The sequence below is a fragment of the Erithacus rubecula genome (genome assembly GCF_903797595.1).
Source record: "Erithacus rubecula genome assembly, chromosome: 22".
In the NCBI taxonomy this organism is placed as follows: domain Eukaryota; kingdom Metazoa; phylum Chordata; class Aves; order Passeriformes; family Muscicapidae; genus Erithacus; species Erithacus rubecula.
The window spans coordinates 2,095,303-2,122,623 of NC_136674.1; the positions used below are offsets into that span (position 1 = coordinate 2,095,303).

At 42.5% G+C, this 27,321-nt stretch overlaps 1 protein-coding gene across 12 annotated transcripts in view; it reads left to right on the forward strand.

Annotated features, from left to right (window-relative positions):
- Nucleotides 1-27,321, forward strand: part of BCAS3 (BCAS3 microtubule associated cell migration factor) — a 292,321-nt gene that overhangs the window by 184,664 nt on the left and 80,336 nt on the right. For 2 of the 12 annotated variants that reach the window (XM_079325182.1, XM_079325183.1), the window contains one exon: nucleotides 10,851-11,917. The exons of the other annotated variants lie outside the window; for them this stretch is intronic. In XM_079325182.1, the coding sequence (XP_079181308.1) occupies nucleotides 10,851-10,876 (26 nt within the window). In that variant the 3' untranslated portion in view covers nucleotides 10,877-11,917. Of the gene's footprint in view, nucleotides 1-10,850; nucleotides 11,918-27,321 lie in introns of those variants that run through there. 12 annotated transcript variants of the gene reach the window in all.

The following is a 27,321-nucleotide window of genomic DNA, read 5'->3' on the forward strand; positions in this document are numbered from 1 at the left end:
CCAGCATTTTAATCACTCTTGGGCTTAAAGTGGATGACCAACATAATGCCTCTATGTTTAATAGAACAGTTCATATCTTGAAGGCCAGTTAACTGAATTCAGAGATCTGTCATCTGCCCAACATTAGTCTTTTCTGTTTCCTGTCTATTTATGAAGATAGCTCTGCACTCCAGCCAGCTCTCAAAGAAGAGCAACTCTTTCTTTCCCTTTGCTTTTTTTTTTTTTTTCTTTTTGGTTTTTTTTTTTTGCCCTCTGAATTTCTTCAGAGCTCTGCCTTCTCTTTTAGTGATCCCTTAAAGTGCTGCAGTGTCAGCCCCTGTTCTTGTCACCAGATGGGGCAGGGAGGGGAGGGACAGATGGGAGAGTCAGATTTCCCAGTGAAACAGGATGATGGGAAGGGAAAAGTGATACCAAAGCCTCGTGCACCTCCTTGGGGTTCCCATTCAGGGATGTGTGAGTAGGGGAAGCAGGAAAATTGGGGAGGAAATACAGATTTTAAAGAGCTGTTGTCCCGGTCACGCCACGCTTAGGAGAACAAGAGAGTGCAGAACATTTGGTCAAATTCCAAGGGTGGTTTGGTGTGTTTGGGTTATTTGAATGCTCTGGATGGGTTCATCCTGGCAATCCATGTCCATGCTGGCTGGGGAGGTGCCAGGCTGGTGGCTGCACCAGGAGGAGCTCGGAGTGTTGGATGTTCTATGGGGACAGTGGTGACCCTGTGGCCACAGCAAGGTCCTCGTGCAAATGAGGTTTAAAGCAAAGGTGTAGTTCAGGTTTAATCCATTTAAGAGATGGGAGGGAGCACTCAGGAGGTTTGGATGGTTTAGGAGCTGCCCTGGGAGTTGCACACTCAGCCTGAGTTCCTTGTAGCCAGCAGTGTCCTGTCCTCACCTGGGCATCACACACGAGCTTGGTGGAGTGTCAGGGTGGCACCAAGCCAAGGTGACAGTTCCAAAAGCAGCACTACAGTGCAAACTGCACTTTGCTAACAAAGATGTAAGGATTGGAGCAGATGTTCCCTCAGAAATTTGGTTTGGGTTGCTCTGGGAGTGCTAATTGGGACAGTGTGATTGGGGAAAGGACTTCAACCACCAGGCTGCTCCACACTGGCCACTGTCTGCTCATCAACTGGTGATGGTTTCTGATTGAGTTAGAACTGGGCAAAGCTGACACCAGCAACCCAAAGTACAAGGGAAAATGTTTCATATCCCATTACTAATTATGAACACATTAAAATTAATTCCTAGCAATCTGAAATTCGGGGCTAGTTTGCCAGAAATGAAACAACTTCAGGCACAGATCAGGGTGTTCCAGTCATAATCATCTGATGCCTTTGTTGTCTTTATTTGTCTGAAATCAACAGAATCCAGCTTGTTTTCCAGGCTGTTCCTTGTGCAGGAGCAGGAGCAGAGTGGCTCAGCAGGGCTGGGGATCTAGGAGAGGTTAACATATTCAGCAGCATCAAGCAGAGCTTTTCATTCACGTTCTAATGGAGCTGTGTGGGTGGCTCCACAATGTGGGAAACGCTTTTCATTGAAGAATCTGAATATTTTGTAAGGAAGTGAATAGTTGCAAATAATCTTTTCTGTGACACTGAAATAAAGAACAAATGAGCTATTCTCAGAACATACTGAAGCGTTACTGTCTACAGTGATTTAACAGAGCTGTACAGAAAAAAATATTCCAAACTTGACAGATTCATATCCTAATCTTTTGCTCCTTCATCAGGAGACTGTGTGGTTTGTGTATCTGATACTGGTTAAAGCAAAAGGAGTTTAAAGGGTACATTTGCTCCAGCACTGCCTTTTGGGAAGTACAACTCAATTTCTTAAATTATAAATGTCAGATAGAACTCCAGTAGTCAACATGGGGCCCAAAGGCTGGGTAACTCTCCAAAATACCCAGCAGCTCCTGTGTGTCAGAATTTTGGCTCCTGCCAGGCCACAGAGGAGATTTTGGAGTTTCATGTAAATATGTCAGAGCACTGGCTCAGCTGCCCAGCAGTGGTGGTGTCCCCATCCCAGCAGGGGTTTAAAGGATGTGTGGATGTGGCACTTGGGGACGTGGGTTCCTGGTGGCTTTGGCAGTGGAACAGTTGGGCTTCAGGATCTTAGAGGGCTTTTCCAACCTCAGGGATTCTCTGCTAGAATCTAACAGTGACATTTTGCTCTCTTTATTTTACTGGGGTGAAGTTTTTTCCCTGAGTGCAGGGTTTGAAGGACAGGACCAGACCTTGGGAGTCCCCAGATGACAATGCACAGCTCTGCTTTCCTGCACTGGTGCTGCAGGGCTGGGGTGGGATTTCCCAGCACACATAAAGCACTGCAGGAACTCAGGGCAGCTGCTTCAGCCCTGTGTGCTCTGTGCTCCCAAATAAAAAAACTTCAGCAAGTCCAGGGGATCTCCAAGGCAGAGTAGGTCAGCATCAGCCTTCACTAAAGGTGATTAACTTTATCCATCTCCTGGTGCATTTCTTTCCAATCCACTCCAGTGCTTGATTTAATTTTCCTTTTATGTAAACTCCAAGATTTAGCTTCATTACAATGATTGCAGGGATTCCCTGCTCGCTGCCTGCTGCTCCCTGATCCCTCCAGGGGTTTCCTACCAACCCCTCCAGTCTGGGGATGAGGGGGCAAAACTGCAGGGCAGGAGAGAGCTGGTGTGGGAGAGCTGCTCAGAGAGGAGATGTGGCTGGAATCCTGCTGGGGAACATGAGCAGCAGCTTAGATCTGATGGGGAGGAGAGGAAAAAGCCCTGGGACTCAGGATCTCTGCTGGGATCCACACTGGGGGAGGTTTGTGCCTGTTTTCCTGAGCATCCTGTGGATTTAGTTATCACTAAATGCTCTTTTTATTTATTTTTTTTTTTATTTATATATAATTTCTAACAGATTTTGTAAAAGCTGCAGTGCTCTTATTCTGAATTACCCATTTTGCCTGTGCCCAGAAATGTATCATGTGCTACACAACCTTTCAGTTCTTTTTACCTTTCCTAACAAGTTCAAAACCCAGCCACAATTGTTTCCAAGCTTTAGGAGGTTAATATTGTATAGACCATCCTAACCACCATTTTAAACCCATTTTATCACCAAAAAAAAAAAAAAAGACTTCTGGCTTTTTCCACAATATTAGATCTATCATATCAAAGTCCTTTATTGAATATTTTATTGACCGTCTGCTTGCCCTTTGCTAACCTGCCTGACATCCAAAGTTTCTCCCTCTCTGGAGAGGCCACGTCAGTTCCCATCAAGCAGCTGAGCATGAATTTTCCCTTCTTTTTTCCTGTGGATAAACTCCATCCCAGCAGGAGGAACCTGGGCCCTGGTGCATCCCAGGGGCTGCCAGAGCAGCAGCTCAGGGTGGGTTTAAGGTGCCCTTGCCAGGGGTGGCTCCACACTCCAGGATCTCCCTTTGGGGCTTGCAGCTGCATTTTGTTTAATTTTGCTCTACACAAATGCAAAGGTATCAAAGAGGAAAATTCCTTCCCCTGGCAAGTTAGTTACTTGACTTCTCATAGAAGCAAAGCTTGAAGCAAAAGGAAGAGGAAAAAGCATCTTTTGTTTCAATTAGGCAGCTTGTCCTGGAGCAGGGGTTTGATGTCCTGAGCTGTTGTAGTTTTAATTGCCTTATTTACATTCTTTTTGCCTTCATTTTACTTTCTGCACACTTTCCTTTTTATATTACATAATATTTAAATTCTGTGTCTTCTGTTTTCCTAGAAAATCAGGAAAAGGTTATGTCACTGTACAGTTTTATGGCCATACAAAAAAAAAAAAAAAACATAGAATTAAAACTTGCTTGCAGAGTCTGCTCAGGTTATGTGTCCTTGAGAGCTCTGTGCTGAGCCTGCTGCCCTCTCAATCACGTGCCCGTGGTTTTTTGCTGTGCTATGTGACATTTACTAAATAGTTTTAATATGAAATAGGTATAAATCTTTCATAATTCCTCAGCTGACATGGTTGAAATAATGGCCAATGTCATTATGTGCCTTCCTTCATATGCAATGATTGTTTGACAGACATTGTGGCGTCTCTGGGCAAAGCATCCAGGGCAAGGCAAAAGAAAATTCTCCTCCAATCCATAAAATATTTTCAGCTACTTTTCATGGCGTATTATTTAATTATTTTCTTTTAAACAGCATCTCAAAATATTGAGAAAATTTGGTTTTTCTTCAAGGAATAAGAATTCATACAACAGGACAACTCTACCTGAGCTTTACTGTTCTTGGAAAGCTCTCAGAAAAAAAAAAAATTAAAAAATGGAAGAACAGGTTTTTAGATTGTGTTTCTAAGTGTTCATTGTGGTGGATCTCGAGGGGTGAACAAAATTGGTTCAAATTATATCTCTGGGACTGCAGTGTGTTGGCAGCAATGTGTGTCTAGCTCCAAATGCAATAAGAAATGGGGGAAATTTATTTTTTTTTATTGTGGTTATGGAGGTCTGGGGAGAAGGGTGCAATTCTTGGGACATGTAAGGCAGCTTTGGCTTTTTAGTGCCTTTCTTTTCCAAACTTGGTGTCAGATGTTGTAACTTAATTTATTTTCCCATTAGCTTTTGCTAATGATACTAAAACTTCCTTTAAAAGCTTTCCTAATTAATGATCTTCTTGCTCCCAAACAAAAACTATATTGTCTTTGAGAAGTGCCTGAGTATTTTAAAAACAACAGGCTGTTGGTAGGTTTTATTGCCTCATGAATTTAGGGTCAACACACCTATTATTTGCCAGAGTTAATTTGTGCTGGGTTATTGACTGTCAGCTTGTTGGGGATATCTGACTCTTGTAAAAGTTACACTCATCTCAAATGGTTGTAATTTTATTCTTCGTGCTCTGGTGCCACAATATTTAGCTAATAAAAGAAGGGGAACAGTTGTACAAAGGCAGGTATTTAACTTCAGGCTGGTGAGAGCCAGGGAGTGAGGCTGTCTTTACTCTTTGTATTCCTTTCTAACACTCAATGGTTTCAATTTTCTTGTAGATAAGGGGAAAAGACAACTCAGTTAAAATCAGAAGACATATAAAAAGGTAAAAGATACTTAATTTTAGGATTTTTCAGTTTTTAATCAGAGTTTTCAGGTGGTTCTGTCTGAGATCAGGGATTGCCCAAAAGGAAGTTTGGCCACTTGCAAGTGGCACTAAAATAATCAACTCCCTGCCAAAGAGATGAGAGAGCTCAGTTTGATGGATAACTTGTGTCAAGGCAAAAATATCCCCCTTGGACTCTCCAAACTGGAAGCACCAGATAGCAAAGCTGGCAGCTGGTTTAAAAATCCCCTAAGAAACCATCCCTTTTGTGTTTACAATTCAGAATTAAACTAGGGAATTGTTCCTTCTGGTTTTCCAAGTGTCTGCTTCCATCCCAAATCTGAGCCACATGTCCTTGTGGGGTAAAAAGCAGAGTTTTCTGTAAACCAGCCTGCAAATACACAGTGCCAAGCCCAAAGTCTCTTGCTGTGCCTTGCTCTCCAAACTCCAGTTGATAAAAAGTTTCTCAGCAAAATCCAAATTAGCACCAGGAAGTCATGACCTGTAATGTGGGAGTTGGAAAATATCCATTTATTCTGCAGGGTGCACAGGGAAATCACATGTTCCTGTGTAGGAAATTCAGGAGAGTGCTGAGCTTGACCCTATTATCCCAGTGTTATCCCAACCCCCTTTTTTTTTTTTTATGCCCAAATATGTTATTATTCCTTTGCTTCATTCTGAGCTGACAGAAACAATTAAAAAATATTCCTCAGCATGTTGGATCTCTGCAGATCCAGAGTGCACCTGACACAAGTTTGTTCTGAGACTCTTCTTATTAAAAACTGGAGGGTTATTCTGACTTGTACCCAGCACTGCTGAGCAGGTGACAGTGAATTCTTGGCTTGATTTCCAGCAAGCCCTGGCTTTTGGCTCTCTGCAGTGGATATTTATTGCACAAAAAGGGGGAAGCATCTGAGACTGGTTTAAGCCAAGTCCAGGAGTTTCCCTGCCTGCCACAGCCACGCTGAGGAAACACCTAAGGAACTAAAGCATCTCTGCTTTTATGGTTGCTTTATAAATAACCACCCCAAGCCTTCCTGAATTATTTTTACTAGTTTACAATGTGTGTAGAGCTTTAAAAACTGGAAAACCAAAAGCTGGCTCTGTTGGTTTTCTCACGAAATTGTAGCCAGAGCAGTGAATTCATAGCTAAGCTCTTACTCAGAGGCTACTGTATTTATAAATAACTCTTCTCAGTGGCCGTGGTTCTCCAGCCATTACTCACTGTGAGTAGCACTTACTCAGGAGCACAGAGTAGCAGAGAAGCAGATGACTCTGCTGTCATTACTCACAGTTTTGGTACCCTGGCACATCACAAGGTCCATTTTCAAACAAGGCATCACTTTGCTCAAGAGGTGGCAACTTTTCCTACATGGCAAGACTACACTTGCAAAAATTATCCCAAGGAATTAGTAGTGGAGATAAATCAAAAATTAAAGCAGGCATAAGTGGGAAGAAGTGGTGTGTTTGGAAGAAGTGGTGTGTTTGGAAGGGTGTATGCCTAAAGTGCTGTTGTGTTTTTCCTTGGGCACTGTCAGGAGTGTGGAGCACTGATGGGAGAGGCATCACCTCACCCCTCCTGCCACCACTCTGCTTTGCTTTCAAAGTGTAAATTAACTTAAAGGTTCAAAGCTTTTGGGAAAGATTCCAAAACAGAGGTCATCTTTTCTGGGTGGTTTGTTGGCTGGCCTGTGTTTGCCCACATCTCTAGTGTTTACCAGCTGAGGGAGTTTATGAAATTTTGATGCAGGAATTAGGTTGTTGCTCATCTTGTACCTTCTTGCTCATATTATTGACAGTACCACTGAACTGCTTGAGGCAGATAGTATCTCAGTGATCACTGTGCTATTTCAGCCCTCCACTGCTGACAACATCAGAAGTGTTTTAACAGGGTTTTAATGGGCAGCCTCTGCAGCTCCTTGGAGGGTTGCAAATAGCTGCTGTGAAAAACCTTTTCTGCCGCTCTGAGCTGACATGCCCTCCTTTCCTTCCCTTCCTTCCCTTCCCCATCCAGCTGCTGCCTGTCTCTGTGGCTGCAGCACTGCTGACAAGTCCTCCTGATGTGGGCCAGGCTCTGTGCAATCCCTGCATCTTTCAGGAGAGCTGTGAAGAGGAACAACACAGCTGTGAAACCGCTGGGAAGGGCAGGGAACCCAAACCGCGTCCACAAACCCCAACAGCATCACACCAGTTCCACCCATGCACAGCTCAGAGCTCTCCCCTCCTGCTCTGTTGCTCACAACATGTTTTTCATGATACCCCAGAGCAAGACTTAACTGATTCTGAAGCAAACAACCTTTATTTTTCAGTAGAAAACAGAAAGGGGTGGAATAAATCCCCCCTTTTCTCAAGACAAAGCGTTGATTTGATGGCAGCAGTTTCTAGCTGAGTGGTTGCCTTGCTCTGCTTGTTACCAGAAATGAGGCTTGGAGAGCAGCTTTCTTTGCACTATGGAAAAGCTTTCTCCTCCCTATTTTGCTTAATATAACTATAATGTGCCCTTTATCACACTTCAACTTGAGTAATCCCAGTTTGGAAATAGTGCAGAAATACCCATGGGAAAAAGCACGAGAAACGTAGATTATAAAAAACACACAGGCCAAGCTCAAAAGATCCACTGACATGTAAATTTAATTAAAAAATTATAGGTTTTCAATGAGGGCTTGTGTCTTCAATTTACCAGTTTCCATGACTTCTCCAGCAAAAGTGTTTCTTTTTTGCATTCTTGGTGGAAAACACGCTGAGAGCTATTACAGTCTCCAAGAAGAGTCTCTATTCTGTGTCACAGGGAAAAAATAAAATTACTCAAAATATGTACACTTGAAATAAGTAAGAAAAATATCCACTTTCCTGTTTTGTTTTATTTCTATCCTCTAACAAAAGTTAAACTTTCCAGTAACCAGCAGTGCATGAAAAAGCATGTCCTAACTGTATGAATAAGCTTCCTTTTGATTGCATGTGCAAATTTTAGGGTATTTTTGTTCTTTCCATGAAAGATGTGAGAGATTGGATCAAATAGTGGTGAGTGGGTGAGCAGAAGAAGAACTGATGGCCAAAGGCAGAGGCTCATGATATAAAATGTCACTATTCAAAGAGGATTCTAGCTTAAAGAAGGGAATCCCAAAGTTTTACTATAGAAAATTATTTATTTCTTCCCCAACTGCATGTTTTAGAGAAGAAATCCCACCAAGGGAACCCCCCCTATCTGGGAGAGATGGCCCAGGACCAAGGGGTGTCCAAAATTCAGAGATTGTCCTCAATGTCCTCATCCTCAAATCCTGAGGGAAAATAAAACTCGAATCTCTTGGCTGCAAAAACTTAAAAGGAAAATCCAAATGTCTTTGGAACTCAGCAGGATTAAATGCTTTTCTTTACTCTATTCTTCCATCCACTCTTCTTTCAGCAAAGCCCCGTGCAGGCTGAACCTCTCAAATATCAGGGTATATAAAAGCTACTTCTGCTTAATACCCTTTATTTCAGTTTTTAATGCAAAAAAGGCAGTGGCTTTTGTGGTGCTGTCTTAAGTCCAAAGCAGCTGCTCAAAGGACCAAATCTTTAGGTTAAGAGAGAGGAAAAAACCCCTTGTCTCTGGAATTTCAGCCCCTCAGTAAATAAATGCAGGAGCTGTTCAGAGCAGAGCTGTGACTTTCACACTTTCTGCCTCCAAGCTTGTGGGTTCTGCTGCAAGTTCCAGCACTGAAAACCACTGTGGTTTTTGTTTCTCTAACTTAATTAATAAAAACAATTCATCAGTAGCTGATGCCTTTCAGAATGGTTTTTCCCTGAGTCAGCTTACTGTGGAAGAGGTTCATTATAAATTACAATGAGCAAAACAAAAAGAAATAGGCAGAATAAAGCTTGTGATGTGGTGGGCTTCTCTTAGCAGAGTTTATTTGAGGAAACTTGCAACCAGAATGCTGCATTCTCATTTATATACATTGTTCCATGTCTAAAATGAAAAAAAAAAAAAAAAGGAGTTGGAATGAGCAAGAGCAGAAGGGTCTCAGGGAAGGAAAAGGAGCCAGTGCTGCTTTAGCCTTATTTTTATGCAGATTGTTTGTCACCTGTGCTGGTTCAGTGGCTGCTTTGAAGTTAGTCTGGCATTAGTGTTGTGCCTTAGGCAAGGTTGTTTGCTGCCTCTCTGTCCATGTTATTTCACTTGCTTTTATGTTCACTTCTATCTCATGGATTTGCCCTGCCAGTTTGGATGTAATTGTAGGAAACCTGGCTTTTGGTTTTATCCTGTGGCTTTTGCTCACACCAGCCATCCTTTACCCTGCACAAAGACACCTGGTGAATGGGAGGCACTGGATTGGCCTGGTCATTCCTGAATTTCCCACAAACAAAAATGTAATATTTTAAATTCTGTTTCTTAACACGTTCTAAACATGACCAAACCAATTAGAATTCAGAGGATCAGAGGCACATGCATTCCAAAGAGGGAATCTGATGTAATTCTGCCTCTGATGGTTGGACTCCATGATCCTGGAGGTGTTTTCCAACCTGAATGATCCCATGGCTCATCTGGATGCACAGAGATGGAATTAAGGGATGAATTCATCACTGCAACTATTCATTGAACATTATGGAATAGAAACCAGCCTGCAATTGCACTACTGGAATCCTCCCTGTCTCCTTTCCTTTATTCCCAAATATGTTTTTATCCCACCTGTGTGGGGACAGGCAAGGTGCTGCTCAGCCAAAGGGCACCTCCTTAATTTAGAATTGGAGAGTTCCCTTAAAAATAAACCCTGTGTGTAACTCTGGGTTCAATCACCCAAAATAATGGCTAAAATTTCTTTATGTTGCCTGTGCTTCTTCAGCATGTGGAGCAAATGTAAACTGCACATAAAAAAAAATTAAAAATTTAAAAAGAGGAAAAATAAAAGGTGTCTTGTGGCTCCCTGAGATTGCCAGGTCCAGGGCACAGCACCCATCACCCCAGGTGCCCAGGCCAAGGCCACAGTGACAGACTGAGACTCTGGGTCATGCTTTTTAACATCCATTTGTATTTATGGCCTGATTCTGAAGGGTATTAAATGTATAAAATATGTATGTTTAAGTGATGCATTTGAATCTCCAAGTCACTCCACTGTTAATGTGCTTTTAAGTGTTTTCATGACGATGTGCTTAGGTAGGAACAAATTGAGCTTGTAGGGAAGTTTAGGGGAGATAAAATTTAGGATGCCTCGAGCTTCTTGAGATGGATTTAGCAGCAGGAGGAGGCAGGACTAGAGTGGGGCTTTCTTACCTCTCCTTTCCTTATTTTGCCTGTAGCATGGGCCAGTCAGGTATAAAACAGAGATGTCAGTGAGCAGCAGATCAATGATGGCTTTGGCAGAGGTGAGGCTGTCCCTGAATGTGTCTGTGGCCATCCCAAAGCTCTGCCATGGCTCTGTGCTCCCCAGGGCTGAGCTGAGCCAGCTCATCCTGCAGATATTTCAGTCACATGCTGCAGAGAGTTTTAGGCACATTTTGTTGAAGCAGCTGTCGGATGAAAACGATCAAAGCTCAGTTTTGTTCCTGGAGCTCTCAGAATATTCCTCGTGGGTTCCTGGGGCTGGAAGCAGTCACGTGTGGCAAAGCCACACTGCCAGGCTCTTGTGCTCTGGAATTTACAGGGAAATGAGGATCCTCTCCCTCTCCCTGACTTCCATTGCTGCCTCTTCCTCCTTTCCATGTGCAGTCGTGGAATTGGGCAGCTCCTTTCTAAAATGCAATATTTACCCTGTGCCACTTCTGAGTCTGTGTCCTCAGTGACAGAATTGATGCAGTTGGTGCTGCTGCACTTTTAATGTTCCCTTTTATGTTCATGTTTGTTCCAACAGAGTGGCCACTAGCACAGACGACTTGAACTTGTATCACCCGCAAACTGACAACGCTGGAGCCACCAGTTTGTCATTATCCCTCCTAGTGTATCTGATTTAATTTTGCAACACTGGATTAATTCTTAAAATTGCAGTGCTTTTTGCTCGTTAATGGTCAGTAAATGATTCGGGGTGAGGGGGGAGGGTTGGTGGGGGAATGGAATTCATCAGTTTTGCAGTCGTTTTAATTCTTCTCGTTTTAAGTTGTTCTATAAATATGTCTTTATGGATGTAGTTTTACTAGCTTAAAAACATCTAATTGAAAACAGTTGCTTAAATCTCTTTGGATCAAGGAGGCAGTAATAAGCAAAGAGAGTATCTTATCCCTGCAATCCAGAAACGCTTAGTGACTGGTATACTCAGTGCATGTGTAATCAGCTTCTTGTTTCATCTAAAAACCTTAGCTCTCTTGGTGTGATTTAGTACTTCCCCAGCAGCATGGTTTCCCTTGTCTGTAAGATTATCAACGAGTGAAACAAAATATATAAATCAAAACTGGCCTGAGAGGCAGAAGGGTTTAGAGACCTCTCTGGTTCCCTTGTGCCCTCTCGTCGTGGGGCCGGTGCCTTGCAGCACATCCTCGTGGGCCTTGATTTGAGTCTTGCAAATTAACATTTTGCTGTGCATTATGTAATGTTATTCTTATGACTTAACGTTTGCATCAGGCAGGGCTGATCTCTGCTATTTTGTAATGCCCCCCAGCAGATGAAGCCTCTCTTAGAGGAGATCAGCCTGGGCATTTACCTACTGACGCTGCTTGGGAGTCCCAAACCACTGAGCTCCAGGGATAAGAGCTCGGATAGACCTCTGCTTCCTAAACTCTGGGGGATTGGCTTTGGCAGAGGGGGTTATTGCTGGGATTTGGGTTTGGGGCCTTGTGTACTGTTGGTTTAATGTCAGAAATGTGGATCCTTTCTGGCTGATGAGATGTAATGACTGCAGATCCCCGTGCACGGTGGGGGGATGCTTGGATGATGTGAATGCTCTAAATTATGTTGTTAATATATTTAAACAAAAATTACTGATGACCATTCTGGCTGCTGGCCTGTTTCTTCAAGGCTCCTACCTGTGTCCCTCTGGTTTGAAATGTGGTGCCATTTTCCAAAGGGATTCTCAGAAAGTGCCCCAGCAAACCTCAGAAGTCTGTAAATGATCCGTGGCTCGTTTCCAAGTGGGGGAAAAAGGGGAAGAAAGACACTCTGTGCTGGGGGACAGGGAAGGAGAAACCACAAGTTTTTCTTCATGCAAGTGGGAAGTAAAACAGGTTAAATTACCTGAGATTTAGTGATTTATTTTTTTTTTTAAACATCTGTGTTATTCATCTGAACTGGACTATCCACATGGTCCATTGTAATGAATCATTAGTATTCGTAATTAATGGAGGTGGTAATTTCATAAATTGCAAGTTCACATTTAATAAGATTTTGTGTATCTTATTCCTTAAACAGGCAAACTGTGCCATGGACTTTTCTCAGACAGTTGTGTCATTTTCCTTTTTTATTTATTTTCTCTTGAAATGTCAAATAATTTCACACAAATTTATCAGTCTGAAGGATTCAAGATCAGCAGTGTGGCAGCACCACAGGACTAAGGAGCACACACTTGTGCAGCATCTGATTCCTTGTCCAGGGTTAAAACTCATAGCTCAACCCCTGAAAATTCTTTTTCCAAGTCTTTGTGATCAGCAAGCAGCACTTCACACAAGGCCTTTGTTGGAAATCACCCGTGATTTGGGGCTTTAAGAAATGCCTGAGTGTGTTCTGCCCATCTAAAAGCCATCCATTACAAAAAATAATCAGACATCCTTTTTTTTTTCTTGTACATTTGTGTCATTCTGCGAATCAGAAGCATTTTGTGTGCTGAGGGCAATGTGCTTTGCTTTTGGAATTCCTGAGTTTCACTAAAACCCTGGGGCATAGTTTGTTCAGGAGACCTGAGGTGACCTGTAAATGGGAGCTGCTGTGTCCCTTTGCTGCTTAGCAAGATCATTTTAAAGAGAAAGTGAAATGTAGTGTCCAGATATAATGTGAGAACCTCATAATTCAAAGAGAAAAGCAGTATTTTTATATTAGCTGACCTATTGAAAGCACATTCCTCTAAGATGGGTATCTTCCTCATTTGCAAATGAAAAATCTTACATGGAAAAAAATGAAATGGTGACTTTCCTGAACCCAAAAATCCTTCTGCAGGCAGGAGTGGGGCTGAAGAGTTCCTGTGGAGGTTTGGGTTCTGTGGTGCTGCTTTGGATGCTGAGCTCTGCAGGCAGGGAAGGTGTGGGAGAAAGGAATATCTGCTTTGGTTACAGAATAATGTCCTGTCCTGTTTGGGGAGCAGCCTTTCCATTCTTCTGGACTTAAAACCTTAGTTTTTCCCTGGCATCCCAGTGAGTAACTGTCTATAAACACACTGACAGTCTAAAAAATAATGTCTATAATCACACTGACAATCTAAAAAATAATGAGGCGGGACCTGCTCATTGTCCTCATTTCCCATGGAAAGCAGGAAATGTGTTTGAGCTTCTGAGCTGCTCTCCTGCAGTTTAATTCACCTTAAAATTAATTAAGAATCTTTATTTCTGTTGTCTTGGATGAGTTTCTCAGCTCTAAATATTTGAGCTTCCCTCAGGGGGAGGGTGAATCTCTGTCCCCCTGTGGATGGGGTGTGGTGAGGACCCTCAGCATCCCCAAATTGTGTCCATCCAGGGCAGCACATCCTGTTCTGAGGTGCAAAACAAAATTCTTGCACCAGTTGGGAATTTGGGGGAATTTGCTTCCATCTGACAGCGTTTCCAGATGGAAAAGAGCAACTGCCTGTTCCTGTATGGGGCCATTTCCATTCCCTTCCACTGGCTTTGGGGTTGGGGAGGGGGATTGGCCTCCCAAAACTTTGTTTTCATAGCATGAGAACAGATGTTATTTCACTGCACTATCTGGAAGCTTTTCCTCCTCCCCCAGTCCTGCTGTAGGTGCTTGTCTTTTGAACCAAGACAAATTCCACTGGAAGTGTTAGAAAGTTCAGTTCCATTTCCAGGGGTTTTTAATGATTCCTCCCTTCTCTTGCAGGGTGGGTCAGGAACGTGTTAAAGCTGGTGGTAAAGTAATTTATGAAGGGCAGCTGGAGTTCAAAAGGTTCAAATATACAAGTTCAGTTCCAGCATCGTTTGGATCTTCACACCTCAGTGTCCCAACAGAGAAACTGGATACTGAGTTTTTACAGGTTTTACTGTAAAAACTGAGCCCTCCAGAACTTTCAGTAACTAATGGATTTTGCAGGAGTGATTTGACTACCCTGGATGTCCATTAGCTGGTTTGCTTTGATGTCTTTGCTGGAAAACTAAATGGCTTTTACTTGCATTTTTCTTTTTTTTTTTTTTACCAGTTCTATGTTTGCAGGAGATGTCTTTTGTATCACAGTAGCCAGTAGGAAAAAAAAAAGTGATGTACTCAAAAATTGGAGGAGCATTTAATCACAGAATATCCCAACTAGAATTTAAACTGTGCTCTCAAGAAAGTTTCCATCTGCAGCTCACCAATCCTGAGCTGACTACATGCAGTTTTCATCTCCTGATTCTTGAATTCATTCTTTTCTGGGTGGTTTTGGTGGTGTTAAATTTTAATCCTCAGGAGCTCCATTGTATTGAATCTATATTTCTCTCTTTTCCTTGCTTGTCTTACTTTATTACTGGCAATGGGGTTTGAAATATTGTGAAAAATCTGTGTTTTCTAATATGATAAAATTGTTTTCTACCTCATGAGTAGTTTAAGAAAGCTTCCTCTTGTATTTATTGAGCTGCCAGATACTTGGCATCATTAATTTCATGTAATATACTCTTCCTATTAGAGGTGCCTGCCTTTGGTGGGCAACTCTTAAAAATATCTTCCTGATTTAAAAGACTTTTTCATCATTATGTTCTTCATGTGCCCCTTCCACTGAATTTGTCTATTTTTCATCCCAGTGAGAATTCACTTTGCACACTAACATTAAGATCAAACTTCCTCTGTGTTGCAAAATTATACAGAAAAAAAGGAAAAAACCTAAAAAAATACTAATTTTTCAGGGATATTTCAGTGACAATTCTGGACATTTTACACATGGAAAAACTGGCTGGCACAAGAGCAGAGGAATGATCAAACCACTTCCATTTGGAGGAGGAGGCATGGGATGGGCTGGGGTGTTCCTCCCTGCCAAACAAGTATTTAGGAGGAAGGAGGTGTTGGAGCTGCTGTGGTTCCCCACACAAGGGTTTTATTTTGTGGTGGAAAATCTAATCTTTCTGAGACCATTTCTCTTGGGTCTAAGTCTGAAGTCTGCTTTATATTGGGAGATTGGCATGAAATCCACAGCACTTAAGAGGATAAAGGCCTTTGTCTCCAAAATGTACATTTTTTTTGGAACTGTAAAGGCAATGGAACAAGAAATGGTTTTAAGTCTATAATGTTAAGATTCAACCTTCTAATCCTTTCTCAAGTAAAAATATGTTATAGATCAATTTTATCAATTCCTATATTTTTTCCATGTGTTTGAGAGCATTCCCTTTAAAAAAACCAACAAAAAAACCTTCCATATTTAACTAAAAATTGAAGAATTTAAAAAGTTAATTACAACCTATAAGGAGCTACTGTCACTAACCAGAGTGGCATCTTCTGGTTCCTCTGTAGGGACCATTTGATTTCTGGGAGAAACATGGCAGATTTTAAAATAAATTCAATAAAATACCATTTCTCTTATTGCCTTTCTTATTTGCATGGTCACTTTAAAGGACCCCAAAACCTGTTTGTACATGAGGACATTGGGCAGCTCCTCAGCTTCAAGGGAAATTAAATCATATTTTGAGAACTGTTGTGCTGTAAATAACCTGCAGTGTTTGGAACCTTTCTCTGCTTCTTAAAAATATTGCAGGAATATAAGAAATACAGGAAATAATGGGAAGAAGACAGGGCAGGCTGAGGAAGGGAAGAGCTGAGAGTGGAAAAGGTGGGAGGAGTTGGTTCTTTTCAGTCTGGAGGCAAAGGGGACAGAAGAGACAAAATCAAGAGAAGGGGTTTGAAAGGAATAAAAGGAGACTTCTTCAGTAAGTACCTTAGAAATGATCTCAGATAAATAGATGGGAACAAGAGCAGACCCCTGACTAATGTCAATTCTTCTGCCATCACTGAATTAAATCAGTTTACAGAAGCTCAGGATTGGGGCAGACTGGCTCACATTAATTTTTTAATCTCAACTTCCCAACTTCCTTGCTTAGTATACTTAAATTTTACTTTTTCAACTTCGTGGGTTAATATGCAACAAAAACAGAATTGCCACAGGTGCTCCCATGGAGAGAAAAGTGATAAAATAGGTCAGATGACTAAAGCTGTCTAAAGCTTTGATGTCAGACTGGCAGAGTGTGGGGCTGGATGGGATATTGGGAAGGAATTCTTGGCCCTGGCACAGCTGTGGCTGCCCCTGCATCCCTGGAATTGTCCAAGGCCAGGCTGGACAGGGCTGGGAGCAGCCTGGGAGGTGTCCCTGCCATGGCAGGGGTGCCACTGGATCAGTTTTAAGGTCCCTTCCAACCCAAATTATTCTGAGATTCTGTTTCTATCTATTTTCCCAAAAAAACACACTTGTGGCTTCCCAAGAAGAACCACAGCCTGTGACATTTTACAAGTGAGTTTTCTCCCCAAAATTCCTCACACACACACTCAAGTGTTTCTTCTGTTTGCACTCAGCTCTGGGGAAGGCAGCACCAGCTTTGTGCAGCTCAGGTCCTTGACCAACACAAGAATTCAGAATTTTCTCCATTTTAACAGTTGGTTTGTTGGCCACTGCTTCACTTCCATTCAGATGTCAAATTTAGAGCAAAGCATGGGCAGTGTGGGATGCATTTTTGGTCAGGGAGCAGCAAAGGGCTTTGGCCATCCCTCCTCCAGCACTTTTAAGGCACCTCCTGGAGTCAGGCTGGAGTTCTTTTAAAGTGAGCCAGCATCACTTGGATGTGGCTGAGGTGCAGCAATTTGGGAATTGCTCCCAGCTGGTGGAGAAATGATTTCCAAGCAAGCTGGGTGGCTCTTTAACCACTCTTCCCAGTAGAAATAAGCTAAAATATATAGAAATTGTTGCTTTGACAAATAATCTAACGAGCCACTCGACTTGCTTTATGTATTGAATGTAGTTGCTTGACAGTTATTATTATTTTCTAATGATATTAAGTTATAAATTATTAACAAGTGTTTAATTTCAGTCCAAACAGACCCAACAAAAGGGATTTGTGCAGTTATGAATTGCAGCAAAATACAAAATTGTTGAGCTTTTAGTAAACCCAAACTTGGAGACCCTGGTTATTTCTCCCTCTTTCAACAGCCAGTCATGAAACTTTCTTGCCCTTTTCACCTTTAAACTTCATTTGAACTTGGAAAGACTTGTGAATTGTGGAGGGGGGGAGGAAAAAAAAAAAAAAAAAAAAAGAAAAGAAAAAGGGTGGGGGCTGGGGGGAGAGAAGCTCTGATTCTGTGTTACCCTAACAGTAATTCTGGCAAAATAATCCTCCTCTTGTGCATGAGTGTCTGCTACTGCTGCAGGGTAATCAGCTCACATGACATGCCTGGAGGCTAATGCTGGCCTGGGCTTTCTTTCTTTTCTTTCTATTTTTTTTTTTTTTTTTTAAAGTCCATATTTAAACAAAGGCTGATTATCCAAACAAGAATTTGGACTGCATCAGCTGGAGCAGTTAAATTATAGTTAGTAAAACTTGGCACCTCCAGAGCTTGGAATGTTACAATTACAGCTGGATCCTCGTTTGGTAGGAGTTGTACAAAAGTAATAAAAGTGGAGATTTTTATCTTTATAGGACATAGCTTAACTCTTTGAACACAGAGGACTGAGTGCCAAATATTACAGTTAGTGCTCAGACACAAAATTCCAGGCCAGGAAATGGGATAAACAGTTGTATCCATGCTCGTGTGTCCATGCCAGCACTCAGTGGATGCTGTGGCACTTGGAGTGGATGTTCCTCATCCTCCAGGATTCCTCTGAGATAAGGAACAAGAATACCAGCAGCAACTTGTTGAACTCCCTTCTCTTCCTGTTGTCTTCTTGACAGCATTGCTGTGGTTTTAGTTGAATTTCTCTTCTTTTTTGTGTTTCCTGTTGCTGTGAAAAAGGCTCTGTGTCCTTGAAGGATCTGGGCAATCCCTGGAATTGCTGTGATTTTCATCCCTCTGGAAAACTGTCTTCAGTGCTGGTTTGAGATCCTGGTGGAGCTGCTCCAGGGTGGGCAGGAGGCAGGGGGTGAGAGGCACAAGTTGAGTTTCATTTTAGCAAACTGCTGTTGACCATTCCAGGCTTGTTTTCACTCCTTTCCTACAGAGAGGGCTTGGCTTTGATTAGTCACTTGCAAAGCTGAACTTTGGCTTTCTGGTTGTGTAATAAATAGCTTTGGTTGCCAATCAGAAAATGAAAGTTCTTCTCCTAAAATTAAACCAAGAGCCCTTATCATTAGCCTAGAACAAATCAATGCCTTTGCATTAATTGCCATGGAGTGGGGCCAGTTGACAGCTTTCCCTGATGGAGCTCTGTGCATCACTTTATCTCAGCTGCTTTTTAAAGAAAGTGTTTGTTGTTTGCATTTTCTGAAAGCCTCAGTGAGGAATAAGGATTGAAATTCAAGCAGTCAAGAACTATCCAGAGTGTTTGCAAGAGCTCACCTGCTAGATAATGTTTACCAGGCTGTACCTGGAGTTTTATCTTTGGTCTTCTTTGCACAGAATAAAAGTTCCCATTCATTAAAGCGTGGAAAAGTTCATTTCCTCTCTCATGGCAGTTTTACCATGTCCCAGGGTACTGTTGTCAGTGACTAATATTATGGATAACATGTGATTGCTGCTGGGAGCTGGGAGAGCAGAGAGCAGGGTTTCTCTGAATGGAAGGACATGGCTTTTCTTGCCTTGAAAACCAAGAAGTTAAAGATTTTTCATCAAGATAAACGTGCAGATCCATAAGGTACAGCTCGCTCTGGGAGGAATGATACCAACTGGAAGTAAGAAAGACCTAAGGAAAAATTGCTGGTTAATGTTTACTCTTTAATTACTCCTTTAATGGAGTGACTTTACAACGTGACCTTCCCCTGGTGGCTGCTTTGGAAGGGGGATTTGGGTGCTGTGTTGGGTTTGGATCCAACACTCAGCATTTTCCATGCTCATGGCTCAAGGGAGAACTTCTCCCCCTGGAACCAGAACATTGGGCAACCTTGGGCCCCTTCCCATAAAACTCCTGGTGGAGCCTGCAGGAGAGGAACCCAAACCTGCAGCCTGAGGACCAATATTTGGACTTTTTTGAGGTTTCCTGCCTCATGAGAGGCCATCAAGAGCTTCTTCTCCCAGTTTTAGGGAGGAATTGGTTCTTGCTCTGTTTTCTCCAGTCCTTTTCTGCCTGCTCAGTTCTCAGCCAGCTCCATGAGTCTTTTCCATGCCAATATTTCATTTCAAGCACCAGCATTTGCTTTCTGGCTAGGAGAAATCCTCTATTTATTCCATCTGCTCTCCTTGCTTTTTGTCTGTGTTGAGCAGACTCATCTTTAGCCACAGTGAGAGGACTGAAGTGCTGCTTTGCTGATTGAAGGTTTCCAACCTGGATCCATCAAGGAAATTGAATTTAAGCAGGAAAGAATCCACAGGGCAGATTGGGATTGATCACAGAGCTGCTGACAGAGGGAATCTCAGATTTGAGACTCTTCAGGCAGTGGGATATATTTCCAGCTGCCAAGGGGGAATCAGCAGGAATGATCTGTGGATAAATCTGAGCAGTGAGCTCTACATGCGGGACACACCTTGAGTCCAACAGCTTTATTCTTCAAATATTTCCTGTACTGCTAATTAAGACACAATCTTGGATTTTAGGTAGCTAGTATTGTATTCAGAAATTATTCCCAGTTGTAATTTTTCTCATCTGTTGCTGTAATCCATCTCCTCTTTCTCCCTCCTCCTCTGTTTGGTAGATTTATTCCTGGATCAGCAAGGGAGGCAAGGAGAAGAAGCAGGGCAGGAGTTGGGGGCCATTCCAGAGCTCTCTTGGAATTACAATTCTCACCCTTTTTATTTCATGGACTTACTGAGAATTAATATCCACTTTAACCTTAAACCAGTTCAGATTAAATCACAGAGGAAAAAAGAAGAAAGTTCATGGTGAGGGAGTCAAAGTGAGAAGGGTCCTCAGTAAAATTTCACCAGGCAGTCAGAGCAGTACTTGGGAAAGAAAATTTATTTCTCATCGTGAATGGGTCCTATTCAAAATGCCCAGTGTGTTAGGAAACAGAAATAAAATATTTTGAACTGTTTTTCTCACTGAAATTCTTGCTAGAGGAGCCACTCCTGATGCTCCAGATACATTAAAAAAAGCAAGATTATTTTGAACTTATTCTTAATTAATATTAGATATAAAATACTTTCCGTGCAAGCACAAAAAACTGTTCAAAATTTGCATTTTAATCTGTGTTTGGATTTTTCAGGACTGGTGGAACACACAAAAATATTCTTCTGAGGGTAGCAGGGATGCAAATGGTTTGGGAGTTGTTTAAATCAGATTTCTCAGTGCAGTTGGATTTTTAGGTGAGTGGAACAGCAGCCAAATCTGTTGGTTCTTGTGGGTTGATTGTTTGTTGTTTAAAGCTTAATTAAAGTAACTTTTGCTTAAAAAGGAGGAGGAAAACTCAAATTAAATGTAGATATCTGTGATAACTGTGTAATGCAGATTTTTTCTCACAAATTGTGCTTGGAATGGAGGTTTAGATAGATGGCCATAGCTTAAAATAATAATAAGGAAATTCTATTTATGCCACAAGTTAAGAATTCCCATCACAAGCAAATCCTAATTTACTACTTCATCTGATTTCTGATGGGAAAAATCTAATTGCTTTTGTACTGGAAATAAAGTTGATTGAACTCTGAGTTTTTCCAGTGCCTCCAAAGGTTATTTCCCAAGCACTGCTCTTTTACAAACTGCAGTGCTTTTTAATTTATCTGCCTTTTTCAGCAGATGGACATTCACTATTATTATATGTAGGGGAAGGGAGACTCTTAATTCTGATCTCTGTAATCTCTTGGTAGGTGGGACATTATTTGATTTCCAGAATTTCACATGAAATCTCCTATTAGAGATGTGATGGCAGAAACTCCCTAGAGATAAAACTGTGTGATACAGGGAGCAGCTAAATAGAATTTTTGTGGGTTTTTTGATTTCACATCAAGCTCTGCAGTTTCTTTCTAGAAGGAAACACTTGAGGACTCCTGCTGCCTATAGGAACTGTTCAATCAGTATTAACAGGCAACTTGTCAGGAGCACAATCCTTGGAAATCCTTACTCTGGATGTCCCTGGGCTTTAAATAGCAAATGTCAGTCATGAAAAACAGAAATTTAATTGTGGTTTTTTATTTAGTAAAAAACTATAGAATTTCTATTTTGTTTAGGAAGGTAAATCATAGAAAATAAAATTGGTTTTGCCTTTAATTTTCATAGAATCAGAAACTATTTACTCACATTTATTCCTGTTAGTACTTTCTGTTGATTTAATAATTTAAGTTGACCTGAATAGTACCTGGTGAGGAGAGAACTGATCACAGGCCAGCAGCTTTATCACTCACCACAGTCTGCCTTGACAAACTATTTAACATGATCAGTAAAACCCAGCTTTTCTTGTGAGATATCCAACACTCTCTGGTTTTGGCAAATCCCAAACTATTTGGAGCTTTGTGCTGCTGCAGGAAAGTTTTGCTTTGTAGCAAGCCCAGGGAAGAAAGGCTCAAAGCAAGGATGGTGGTATCCCTCAAACTGGGACCAAACCTTCCAAACCTCAAAGATTTCTACCAAAAGCTGCACTTGAAAGCTGAGGTGGCTTTTCCTTCTCACACAACTTGTTTTGCCATCACTCTGACAAATTCCATGGAGCAGCAGGAAAGGATGTGCCCTTGGGAAGGATTGCCATGAGGAGTGGTGCTAAAGAAGTTGAAAATGGCTTTGGGTGGGTTTGCTTTCCATGTGGAGGAATTACTTAATTGGCGGAATTACGTAACTGGAGAAACCAGTTGTTTTTGTAATTATGGTGATGTTTGTGTCTGCCAAGAGACTTCCAATGCAGCAGGTTTAAACTGATCCAATTAGTACCCAAATTGGGGTAATTAACCTCTCTGTTAATGAAATGTGTGCACGCACGCTGCCCTCAGTCCCTGCTTTGGGGTGGGGTTTTGTCATTACCCTGCTACAGAAAGCAGATTTAACTCCATATAATCTATATTTAAAGCATTTAGAGCCATAGAATAATTCCAATTGGAAAATACCTCTGAGATCGTGGAGTTCAAGCATTCCCCAGCATTGCCAAGGCCACCACTAACCCAAGTCCCCAAGTGCCACATCCACAAGGCATTTAAATCCCTCCAGGGCTGGGAACCTCACCAGTGCCATGGGCAGCTGTGCCAGGGCTGGGCAACCCTTAGAGTGAAGGAATTTTCCCAAATATCCCATCTAATCCTCCCCTGGTGCAGCTTGAGGCCATTCCTCTCATCCCAGTGCTCATCACCTGGGGGATGAGCCCCACCTTGCCCCAAACACTGAGCTGTAGATGCACAAATCCCCCCTGAGCATCCTTTTCTCTGCCCCTTCCCCAGCTCCATTCCCCTCTGGGATGAGCCTCTCTCTCTCTCTAGGATAGAATATCCCTGGAATATCCTCCTGAGGAGAACTTTGCTGGTTGCTGGGGCTCTGCACCCTCAGCCTGAGGTCGTGGGCAGCTGCACTTTTGGAGGGATGATCCTCCAGGGAGGGATGGTTCCCATCACAGAGCCCAAAAATCAGCTGGCACATGGAACAAATCAGCTATTTTTGATACCAGGGATTGTGATGGACCCTGGACAGGGTTGCCTGTAGTGTGGCCTGTTCAGTGCTCAGGGAATCATTCAGGAAGAGTCACCCAAGGCTGATCTCAGTGCAGAACTCACAGAAGGCTCCTCCAAGACAAGGAGCTCTCTGGATAAACTCCTGTGTGCAGCACTGTGGAAAATTTTACTCAGCAGTTGCCTTCCCTTGAAGTTGATTAATACAAGATTTCAGTGTTCCCAGTCCATTAATCTTCACAAGCACATCTGCATACTGAAAAATGTTTTTAAAAACAACATTAAAAAAGAAAAAATTACAGGCGCTGATAATTTCGAAGATAAAAAGAACTTAAAAGAGCAACAGTAAACTGAGGTTCACTTGCATGATGTGAATCCCAATCCAACGTGAGAGAGGGGCTTTGCCACTTCAAATATTTTAATTGAATATGAAGAAAACATTGAAAAGTGGTTGTTCTCCAGGCACTGGATGCAGTTCCCACTGTGAAATATCCTGGCCTGTGTTGCATCAAGTCATAGTATCTTGCAAGTCAAAAAGGTATTAGGGAAGTGTTAGAGACATCACAGGAAGAATTGGAGGAGAATTTTGGGCTGTTGGGAAAGTTAATCATCCTGAAAAGAAATTAATAGTGGAGGTGTGTAAGAGCCAAATGCCAGCAGAGCAGGATTTGGTATTTAAGGAGAGCACAGCTAAAACTGGAGAGCTGAGCTGTTTTTTTCTAGCACATTTGTTGGTACAAACAGGGTAACAGTGATGTCCAGATGCCTGATATTTCCTGAAAATGAGGATTTTAAGGTTTCTCTTCAGCTTCTGAAACTGCAGTTTAATGAACAGCAAACCCCACAGTTAGTTTTATGACCCTGGATTTCTATTTATTTTACCAAGTACTTTTCTAGTAAGGAGATACCTGGAAAGTCTGCCAGGTAACTTTGTGATCCCTTTCCCATTTATCCCAGAGGCACTGAAAGCCCTTATTGTACAAGGCAGTGTCTGCTTCAAGGGGAGACAGCAAAACAAAACCTCCTGAGCTCTGCTCAGCACTTGCTTTGTGAGGAATTTGGGGCTTACAGCTCAGGCAGGATCTTGCCATGAACCAGCCTTCATCTGATGGGCTGGGACACTGCCAGGCACCTTCTGCCAGCTCTGGGGACAGCTGTGACATCTCCAGGGCTGAATTCCTGTCTCTCCTCCCTAGCCAAGCTCTTCCAGCAAGGCACAGGAGCAAACCAAGCATGAAAGAGCTGAAAGTCTGGAAAATTCAGTTTAGCCCTTATTTAGTTCAGATTTTTACTGAAAGTAACTGGATCCTAAGTTCATTTAAAGAACTAATTTTCTAGATCCCAGTGTTTTTATAGCGAGGGGATGTTGTAAAGAAGTTGTTTATAATGGAGTTTATCTTAGGCATGGAACTTTTTGCCAGCCTAGTATCAGGAACAGTCTGGAAAAGCCTTCCAGTGGTGGTAGCTTAAGGAAGGGGACCAGGGTGGGGGAGAAAACCTAATAAAAATAGCTGAGATCATTCAACAGTTATCAAGAAACAGATACTGCAATTTTATAACAGAGAGCACTAAAAGTATATGCACTCTTAAAAGGCAATTAAAATGTATACTCCAAAACTATAAAACATTTTCTTTTCATCTGGAACATTGAGGGCAGATTACAACACATTAATAACGTTTTGTTTACAGTTCAGTTTCTGATGGCTTCCAAATGCAGTCTGTGTAGATTAACCAGAAGGAGTCCAGTTCTCTTTTAAGAGAGCTTGTAAAGGAAAGCAATGTGGTAAGATTGTTATGAAAAGCTGGTGTATTTAGGAAATAGCACTTAGCAGGGTCTCTCTGAATGGCTGCCAGGTCAGGAAGCTGAAGTGCAAGGCTTGGCCCTGGTTCAGGCCCCCCAGTCCCAGCTCCTTGACCACACAGTACGTCAGGAGCAGGGCAGGAGCCCCACCACGCCCCCACGCTTGGCACCAGCATTTTCACATAACCCAGGGCTCCACAGGGAGGGAGGCAGCTTATTAAAATAGAAATGGATAAATAAAACAGGCCTGGGAATGGAGCAGTGCCTGGGTCCCGCTGCTGCTCCTCATCCTCATCCTCATCCCCTGCCTTCCTCCAGGCTGTGCCAGCCCTGCCTCTGCCTGGGGCACTGCAGGAGCACCAGGACACTGTCCCAAGCTCTGCATTCAGTGGGGGGGGCAGTGACAGGGCAGGGGGGAATGGGCTGGTTTAGATCAGAGGCACAGGAGGAATTGTTCCCTGTGGCTGCCTCATCCCCAGAGGGGTCCAAGGCCAGGCTGGAGCCTTGCTCCCATCCCTGGAAGCAAGCCCTGCTTTCTACTCTCCCATTTGCAAGCTGTCTTGATGTTCAGCTCTAAAAAGACATTCAAACTTGGGTGCTTGATAGTGAACCCATAACTTCACACATCTCTGGTGTGGGATATCTGTCTGAATTATCCCTCTGGAGCAGCCTGGGACAGTGGAGAGGCTGCCAGGGCAAACAGGTGCCTGAGCTCCTCTCCTACCCTCATCCTGGTTTATCCACTGCCAAAACTTCTCCACATAATCCTGCAAATTCTCATTCTCATCCCAGATTGTTTCCTCCACACTCTGTCTTCCCGATTTTTGTAATCACAGGAATGGAGAAAAGCAGCATTGGCCTGGAGTTAAGTTTAATTCATGATATCGTGACTTCTGCCACTCCTGGGGACTTTTTTCATTGCTGTTCTCTATTGGGAAAAGGTCAGAATGGGACACTCTGCTGCCCCAGCACACAGTGTCCTTCTTCAGAATCTCTGTCCCCCTTTTCCCTAGCAGCCAGCTCAGTGTTAAGGAGAATAATACAATAGAGAAACTTTATTTTTTCTGCAATGGTGCAGTGGTATATTTTATATTAAATAAAAAGTGAACACAATTGCTCTCCAGTCACTCCTTCCTGAGAGTTGTCCTTTGGCTGTGCTTCATTTCCCTGTGTAAGTAAATGCTGATCATTTGTTTTCAGGGCTTTCAAACCAATCTCCTGCCCTTAGAAATTGATCCCCTGGTTAGAAAAATCTGCTTTTCACAGCCACTAAGTTCACCTCAAAAATATTTTTATAGAGAAATGGAGGGAATAAAGTGCATGGTTCCATTCAGTGCTTGGGTTCCTAATAACTCCTGCCTTTCCTGGGAAAGGGCCCTGGGTATTTGTAAGATGATGTACATTAGCAACTCACCCGCTTGATGGGAAATTCTAATAAATTGCTGTTACTCAGAACTGAGTAATTATACACAAAATTCATGTGTGTGCATGGGAGAGAGGAACTTCAGCTTGTTCTTGGTTTCAGACAGTGTCTCATTAAGCCACCCTAATGCCTCGGATATGCAGCAGAAGACTCGGAACGTTAACACTTCCATTCTCATCTCCATAAATGAGGATTTGAACACATAATTCCCTGAGATGAGTCTATACCTCTTGATTTTTATTTCTAAATCTATGCTCGACTGGCAGATGTTGGGGAATAGCTTTTAGCATTTTTTCATTTAGATTCTGATTAAAAGATACGCTCGCTGGGGTTTTTTTTTTCCCCTTAAAACCAGCAAAACTAATTATTCATGAGCGCAAAAATCATCATCCCCGACTAAGAGACGTCTCAATTGAGGGTCAGCAGCAGATAATGTGAGGTCTGTAACAACTGTGTCCCAGAATGGTGTTTCTGGATTTCATTATCTGCAGGAATGGAGGAGAGGAGAAAGTTCAGGAGCTGCTCCTGCCTCTGCTCCCACCTGGCCGTGCTCAGATCCCCAGTGCCGTGTCAGGAGCCAGGGAATGTGGGTTTGCTCAGGGCTCTGGGGTTCCTCTGCTTCCCCTCTCTGGCCTTCACTCTCAGGGCATCATTCCCAGTGACTGAAAAGCTGAGGAATGGGAAGGAACAGGGAAAAAACTGGTTTTTAAGCTGCTTCAGGGTGACTGGATTCCTTCAGCCGTCCCTGTACTCCGAGACCTACTCCTGGAATTGCAGTTTTCCCGTATTTATTATTCACATCCTGCCCAGTTCCTGGTTATTTGTCACCACACCTTCATTACCATCAGGATGAAAATATTTTCAGTTTCTTTGCTGTACTCCTGGTTTGCTTCCTGATGTTGTGCAGCACCTGAAGTCGTGATCCTTCGGGCAGCTGGAGCAATGGGGAAGGATCCAGCCTCGTACCACTGTGCATTGTCTAAAACCCCTGACTCGGAGAAAAACAGTATATCTGATTTCATTAGCTGAGAGATCATAATCCAATTATTTTATTTTTAATTTCTCTTTCCTGAGCTCTTTTGCAGATGCTGCTTTTTGGCCCTTTGACAGAAGCCTTTCAGCCTTCCTTATGAAAATCTCAGATTGCAGCCTTTCGTGGGGGTATTTCTTGAGTTATAGAGTTAACCTGAGAAGGCAGAAAAAGGCCCTTATTACTCTGCTACAAGCTGCCAGCTCCTCACTAATATTTTAAAGGTGTGGGTGCATGTGTTGCTCTTGTGTAGTATCACTTCTCTCTGATTTTGTAAACAGAGCCCTGTGAACCCTGAGTACCCGAACTGCGGTGTA